We start from the raw sequence: 8,103 nt of genomic DNA, 5'->3' as shown, positions 1-8,103 counted from the left end.
ATGACAGCATCACCACCTTTGCATCTCACATCTCACAGAGACTCAGATAAGAAAGAGAATAAGAAACCTGGAGAAGAATTTAAACTTGGATTTAAAGATTTCTGGGGTGAATGAGATTCTGGGGTCTGGAGAATGCAACACATACAATCCGATTCTATCCGAAATGTCTCTGTATCAGAGTCTTTAGATAGAGACGAAATTCATGGACCTTGGGTCTAAATGTGGAACCTTGAAGCATCATATCATCATCGTCACAGACCCAGTTTATATCATATTACGCCGAAGTATCCGTACAGTCAAAAGATTTACGGTTGATCTCTATGCAATACTGAATAGATAGGTTCAAAGCAATACTAGCCAAGAGTATTTTACTGTCTTCATGAAATCACTGTGACGAGGAATTCAAAAGCCCTTGAAGGAAATGACACCAGCCAAGACTTGTTTCTCCAAAAATTGTGTTGTCAAGAGGTAGGGTTTCTCCTCATACGACTTGGAGAAGTTTTCAGGTGGGTGAAGGACGGGAATAAATTAGGGAGTGCCCTACTCCGTAAAGACCAAGCAATCCCCTAACAATAAACAACAGCACAGTAAGAACACGGGGACAATAAAAAAGGCCGTTTAGTGTAATAAGGGGGATATACCCAAGTCCACCTGACTTTATCCTCGGTTGCCAGTCGGCTACAAGACGGGCTGTTAGAAACTGCTGTCGAATGAATGATTGAGCCTCTGAATTGAGCCTCCTGGCCGCTAAGCAGGGGTACTGATAGCTGTTCGGCATGTATTTCTTGGCGGTAAAGCGGCTCTTTAGCCAAGAGGCGAAGAAACGAAGCCACCGATAAGTTGTACAGGATCGAGTCTGAATCAGAATATGCTGACAATGACTTTATGGAAATCATTCTGACTCGAGTTGTCCTTCTTTGCTCCAAAAACATTGTCAGTGAGAAAAGACTCTTTCCAGAAGCAATGGATTTGATCCAATTACGCGCAGGGATCTACCACATTTTTTTAGTGGTTCTCGTGCTTTAGCTCCAAGGGGCTCAGCGGGTACACGAACTGAATTCACTTTTGTTCATCACTAATGACGATACCCCAAGTCTCTACAGTTGAAGGCTTCTCATTGAACAAGACTGGACTGTCTCTGTTATCCTCATCAGCTTCAGACATATACTTGACATAACCATCTGCATACAGATACAACTCATGTATGCATGCATTGCAGAAGCAATGAAATTTGCCCCCCATCATCATCATCGTCACAACCTGACAAGGCCCACTATTCATCCTTGATCATCGTATGAGTTGGGGATCCATACCATCCAGTCTCGCCACCTTGCAAATTCCGCAGGCGGAAATACCACAACTTTTACTCTATCCGAGACACACTCAGAGTCAATTGTGCTGGCAGTGAATAAAATCTGCGGATCCGAAGTAGCAATGCAGCTGAACTGAAGAATTTATCTGAGCCCGAAGCAAGCAGTAAAGAGAGGCACAGCATGGAGAGGAGTCTTACTTGCTTGACCACCGATGAAATTTGTTTCCTTTCTCAATCTCTCACAGAGCAGCTTAGGCCAGCCAAGATCAAAAGAGCCGCGCTAACTGTGCTCTTTCCAGCAAGGATCAGATCTGTGCAAGGAACAGAGAAGGCTCAACCGGCAGCAAAAATGCCGTTCACATCTTGATCCTAGTTGCATACCGGATTTCAATATCCGTGGTCCATACTGTAGACACTTTGTGGTGGTTGTCCACTGTAACCATTGCCCCTGATGAGTATAACAACACCATACCGTGAATTATCCTCGGTTGCACAATAAACAAAAGAGTTTTCACATCCCCTTTAGGTAACTTCCTTTTCTCCGGTTAGTCATCTCTGGTGTTTGTTGAGTTATCATGGCTCTCATGAACTTCGGCGTTGAGAACAACAATCTGTTCACTGAACATAACCTCGGCCCCTGAACAAAAACCCACGTTGTCGGTTCGTAGAGACGCTCTGGTCTAAGCGACATGAGAGTATCCAGTATCCGGATGGACCGGCACTGAGCAACTTTAACCGGTGCGCGTTTTGTAGTTCAAGAGTTCTTTCTCCAGTGTTCCTGAATACAGCTCGTTGGTTGGGCCGGTAGTAGTATGGCTGATGCTACCGTATCCCATCCTCTTGAAAGGCCTGGATAGGGTGTGTATACAACCTCTTTCTTCATTCTTCTTCGGAAAAGCAAAATCTACTCGTAAACATCAAAGTTTGAGGGCGGGCTTCGTATCACTATTATACCCATTGCCGATGCGCGGAGGCGGCTCCGCTCCTGTCCTCCCGCTCGACACTGATGCTTCAGTCGTCGACATTCTTATCCAGGGTTTCAGCATAGTCTATTATTACAAAGTGAAACGCCAGGTTCAGTCAATGATTTGGTGTATCACACGCGAATGAGTTTCCAGTTTAGTTGATAACGTTGTGATATCTCGAAGCACTATGCACCACACCGATATACTCGACCCTACAACCTACAAACCCTCGCGACTCACTAGTTGAACAGAGATGTAAACATGGCAGATCTCAAAAAGAGATTATTATACCGGTTCCGCAATCATGCCACTTGATCTGAGATTCAACCATGATCCTCGCATCCGCAAGCACAAGTATGTCCATCAACATATCACATCCCCACGGGGCAAACTTCCCCAGGGGGCCCTTTGGAACCGTATCATTCAATCTGAGATCTTCATGTATCTTGGTAGCATTTCCTTCTTGCCGTGATATCCGAGCTCCACTCTCGGTGAGGATTGTAGCTGCATGGTGTGTATAGACATGAGACGTCCTTACTACTTGCCTTCACAACACTGAAGAGGAGAGAGAGTATACAACTAATTTCTAATGAGCGACATACCTACTTCATACTCGATTTGTTTAGCTCACTTACTCCTGTTAAAACTTGTCACCGATTAATCAGATAATATGTAAAGACATCTTCATTCTGGTTCTTCCAGAGAACTCGGATGTCACCCACACTAGGCACAAAAGGTTGGACATTCAGAAGCTGCACACTTCACTAGACACAAATTGTTCGGCATTCAATGTTGTCTATTTTAGTCTTTCACTTACCTCTCTGTTCGACACGATCCTGCATTTCGCGGAAATCTGACAAAAGAAATTCCCACGCCACCACTTACCTCCACCATGAACATACACCTGGACATCCTATCGGTATGTATCAGTGTAGGTCATCCTACTCCATATCACCCCATTAACCCCAGTTCCAAGGAATACTCCTTTTCTTTGGCACATTGACGTCGTGCTGCGATGTGCACTCAACATCTGTCTTCCAAAAGGTCAACATAGCTACAATCTTGAGAATCTCGAGAACATGCTGAAAAGGAAGACTTACCAGCACACAAAATAACGTGACAAAGACGTTAGATTTGTTGCCATGCATGCGTCTAGCCACCAACAGGTTCGAGATAGCTTGCGTACCAACCACCAAGACAGTAACGACGATACATACGACCAGAGCTGCCTTGTTGAGAACACTATAGTTGAAGGTGAGGATAATGCTCGGGATATCGATCATTAGAGCAAGAGGGAAGAAAAGGGTTGACCACCAGGTCATATGAGCAGCAGCTGGGAAGATAAGATATCTCCAGCGAACATACAATCAAGCGCAATGGGGACCCATGGAGAAGCAAGTTCTCCAGTTGTTCCGAATGGTACGAAGGAACTCACCAATAAACTCACAGACAGAGTTCATCTCCACCGAAACCGTCACCTCGGGGCTGTCCAGGAAGAGAGTCCTCTTGTTGCCTTCCAGGAGATAACGGTTCAGGTAAAAATGCTCGTCGCCACTGAGAGGGTCAGATCGTTCAAAGAACCACATCTCCTTTTCGAATTCATTCTTGAACTTGTCCTCTTTCAGGTGGTAAGTTTGCACCAGAGTTGTAGGGCCACCAAACAGGACAGAGCCATCCAGACTGTTGACAGCGCGGTTGTCCTCAGCCTGAACACCGTAGTGGAAGGAAAAGAGGTGCGCTTTGATGTTTGCCCGGACACCGCCTATAGGTTGGATGTGCGCCATCCTAGGGACGGTGATGGCAGCGACTTCGGGGTCATCAAAATGACGACTGGCGGACATGAGGAGTGTGGTAGGCCAGTATGTACCCTGCTCAGTGATTACCGTCAACCTAGAACTTTCAGAGTCGAGAGTACTCAAAGCGTGAGCAATCTGACGACGTTTGTTAGCTTCGTGCACCGCACCGATGTGGATTTGAGAGAATCGAAACTCTTGTCTGAGAATCTCCATCTGAGACATGACTTCGTCGTAGGCCTCTCTACCGACAACCATGATATAGAGTTGTCCAGGGATATTCCTCAGGATGCTTCTGACAGTTGGCATGAAGTTTTCGCTCTGGTGGTCGACGACGGGGAGAATGATAGCGACGTTTTCCAGGAAGATGTTGGGGAAGAAACCACGACGGCGAGTAGTGCGGTATACCTTACGGCCAAGGTGATGCAAAAGGAGTCCGAACCAGCGGATAGTCGAGAGGATAATGAGAATGATGGCGAGGGCGAGAGCGCCTGTCTCGGAGAGGAATGAGTACGACATGTTGGGCGAAGTGCTGGGTTGTTGGTTTGGTTAGTGAACAAGATACAGGAAGTCTGGGTAATCAGGAGTGCTGAATGATACAAACTGTGTGGATCTTGAGTGTCGAATGGTACAAACTCTCTGAGAATGATGAAGAGGATTGGAATCCATTTGAAGGTAGAAATTAGACGTTTTATACTCTATGGAAGTTGTGTTCGAACGCTTGTAACAATAACTGAACATGACTTGCAACAATGGCATTGTCGTTTTCACAGTAGAACATGTCTGAACAGTCGCATTGGGTATGTTAACATTGTTTTAGACATTCTTATTCCCAGAACATATACTACAGTACCCTAGCAACCCTTGTAAGTCTTTATTGGAGACTAATTGAAGCTTGATGTCGTCTCTTATGCCCAGGCTAGGTCTAGTACAACCAAGAGGAGGATGTTGTTGATCATTGGACTTCTGTACCCCGCGAAAGGGTCGGAAGCAGGAGCGGGTCATAGCCGATCAAATCGGCCGAGATTTATTGATTCATTCCCCCGCTTTATCCCCAGACCGAGATCTGAGACAGAGTCTGACTCTGACATCTACAGACCGAAAGAGGAAGCCAGAAGGAGACGACATAAAACGGTTGATTTTTTAGATTATTGGCAAGACACTCATCCAGTCGTCCGTAATAAGACAAGAATTCATGATCATTAATAATACTCAACTTAGCCTAGGTAAATGGGCTTAAGCCCCGCGTGGAAAATGCGCCGCCATCCGAAACTTAGATGCACCAAAACTGGGCCCGTTCTATCCCCGGACGCCATTTCCGGGTCCTCTAAGTCGAGCTGGGGTAAAATAAAAAGGGACTCTGGCACTTTTCCTTTCCCCATGACTCCTCCATTCTTTTTCTGACCGATTAATCATCAAAAATGGCAGATTCAGAAGAGAAAAAGACGAGCCAACCTCCAGAGAACGAGATGGGTCAGATGAGGAGGAGTCAAGATACTACCACGACTGAAGAAGGCGTCATCACTCAAGTCCAGCAGCAGAATCAACAAGTCTCAACCTCGGAGAAGGATAACAATGGAGGAGACATGTTTCCCCCACAGAACGATGTCCCACCTCCACCACCGAATGGAGGATATGGATGGGTATGTACAGCTTGCGTCGCTATCATCAATGCTCATACCTGGGGCCTCAATTCGTCTTACGGAGTCTTTCTCGCCTATTACATCCAAAACGACACATTCCCCGGCGCGACCTCTCTCCACTATGCCTTTGTGGGATCCCTAAGTATCGCATGTGCCATGCTGATATCCCCTCTTGCTACAATGTGTGTCAGGGACTTTGGCACAAAGCCAACCCTCTTCTTCGGCATTATCCTCGAAACTGCTAGTCTCATATGCGCCAGCTTTGCCTCCAAGATTTACCAGCTGTTCCTCACACAAGGTGTTTTGTTCGGTCTTGGCATGGGTCTTCTCTTTGTTCCCAGCGTTGGTATTGTTCCTCAATGGTTCACTACTCGTCGATCTCTCGCAAATGGTATCTCAGCTGCTGGATCGGGTCTTGGTGGTCTTCTTTACTCCTTGGCGGCCGGGGCCATTATCCGAAATATCAGTCTTCAATGGGCGTATAGGATCCTTGGAATCATCGTCTTCATCGTTAACATCATCTGCACCATCCTCGTTAAAGACCGTAACAAGATCGTTGGCTCTCGACAGGCTCCCTTTGACCTCAGTCTCTTCAAGCGCCCCGAATTCCACCTGCTCCTCGGTTACGGTTGGTTCAGCATGCTGGGGTACGTCGTTCTCATCTTCAGTTTAGCCAACTACGCCAACTTTATCGGCCTTGATGCTTCCCAAGCAGCCATGGTTAGCGCCATCTTCAACTTAGGGCAGGGTGTCGGTCGACCTTTTATCGGATACTTCAGTGATCGGACAGGGCGTATCAATATGGCCTGCGCAACTACCTGGATGGCTGCAATTCTCGTCTTTGCTATTTGGATCAACGCAAAGTCATACGGACTCTTGCTATTCTTCACTATCGTCGGAGGTGCCATGGCCGGAACGTACTGGGCGACTGTTGGACCGGTCACAGCCGAAGTTGTCGGTCTTGCCGACGTCCCTGCCGCACTCAACTTGACGTGGCTTGTTATCGCCTTGCCTTGCACATTCAGTACTCCAATCGCACTGCAAATCGTGGCAGGAACAGGAAAATATATTGGAGCTCAGATATTTGTTGGGTTCATGTATATCGCCGGAGGACTGTGCCTATTCTTCCTTCGGGGATGGAAAATTGGTGAAATCGCTGAGATATCTCGCGCTACAAACCACGATCCTGATGAGATCACTCGAGTCAGATCCCAGGCTAGCGGCGCCATCAGCATCAAGAGTAGGAGGGTTGGACGGAAGAAGATGCTGGGCGAGTGCTACAAGCCTGGTAAGGTTTAGATGACATACCATGCTGTCGCATCGTTCATATATGTAGATGCAAATGTATATACGAATTCAAGGTTAAAATCTAGCGTTAATTATATAGGCAGACGCTATAATTTACATGTTCAATCCTTATATATGTATTGTTATAGTAAGTACCATTGCCATCGCTTCAGCCTGGTTGGGTCAGGTATGATGACAAGGATGGAATGTATTGATACTGACTTCAGAAATGATCTGATCGTGAAATTCATAACAGCTGACGTCTACTATTCATTGCCCGAATGTACGGAATTTCCTCTGATGGATATAATGCAACCCACACACACTCACAACCGAATCACCAATTCCACCACTCAACTCCAGGCGTGTGCGGGCGTGTGATCCATTTGATGTCAGATGGCATGCTTCGATCCTATCGCCTGAACACTCATACATCTGTATCATATGTAAGATTATCCAACTTATGTTGACGTCGCGTCCCTTACATGCTTCTTGCGCTTCTAGGGACAAGTAGTTCGCAGAGCCGCATCGGAATAAATTGCGGTCTTTGGGCCCATGTATAGTGCTCTGAATGTGTCCGAGCATACCTTACAAGTTCTACCATCACCCAAAGCCCCTCCATAAAGAAACGTCTAATACTTGACCTCCATATACACACCACCAATCATTTATCTAGTACTCAACACAGCCAAACATGGCCCCTAAGACAACCGTGTAATATTGGAAATGTGTTGGTCATTGTCCTGATGTACTGTTACAGAAACCAGTTACTAACTATGGGGATCAGTGCAGTTGTTCTCAATATTGGATTTGTGACCTGTATGTCGCCTGTGTAGATTGTCGTCATCAGAGATGCTCGGGATGCGAAACTCAATGGGTCAGGAGCAAGTGATGTGTTGAAGATATCTGCATTGTGGTGATAATATCAGTACATGATTCATAATATTTTCGTCGATATGCTTCCTTTTTAATCATGCTGGGACGGGAAATTGGGTTGTAAATTTCTTAGAATTTGGTGATTTTGATGATTCCCAGATTTTAATTGATGCTGACTTTTCCCCTCACTCTGCAGATAAAAGTTACAATAGGGAAGGTTAAGAAGA

At 46.0% G+C, this 8,103-nt stretch overlaps 2 protein-coding genes across 2 annotated transcripts; one reads left to right on the top strand and one right to left on the bottom strand.

Annotated features, from left to right (window-relative positions):
- Positions 1 to 3,236: 3,236 nt before the first annotated feature.
- EDB82DRAFT_527989 (uncharacterized protein) lies at positions 3,237 to 4,589 on the bottom strand (the record flags this gene model as incomplete). Its single annotated transcript, XM_025728746.1, has 2 exons — positions 3,237 to 3,610; positions 3,713 to 4,589. 2 exons carry the CDS (start codon positions 4,587 to 4,589, stop codon positions 3,237 to 3,239), a joined length of 1,251 nt encoding a protein of 416 aa, XP_025583082.1.
- A 651-nt stretch (positions 4,590 to 5,240) lies between these two features.
- Positions 5,241 to 7,193, top strand: EDB82DRAFT_509660 (major facilitator superfamily domain-containing protein). Its single transcript, XM_025728745.2, has one exon. The coding sequence runs from the start codon at positions 5,492 to 5,494 to the stop codon at positions 7,010 to 7,012; it is 1,521 nt and encodes a 506-aa protein (XP_025583081.1). The 5' UTR covers positions 5,241 to 5,491; the 3' UTR covers positions 7,013 to 7,193.
- The last annotated feature ends 910 nt before the right edge of the window (positions 7,194 to 8,103 follow it).

This window comes from Fusarium venenatum (assembly GCF_020744135.1).
Source record: "Fusarium venenatum strain MPI-CAGE-CH-0201 chromosome Unknown EDB82scaffold_3, whole genome shotgun sequence".
NCBI lineage: Eukaryota > Fungi > Ascomycota > Sordariomycetes > Hypocreales > Nectriaceae > Fusarium > Fusarium venenatum.
Note: the sequence above shows the minus strand (reverse complement) of the source record. Positions and strands in the feature narration are given on the sequence as shown.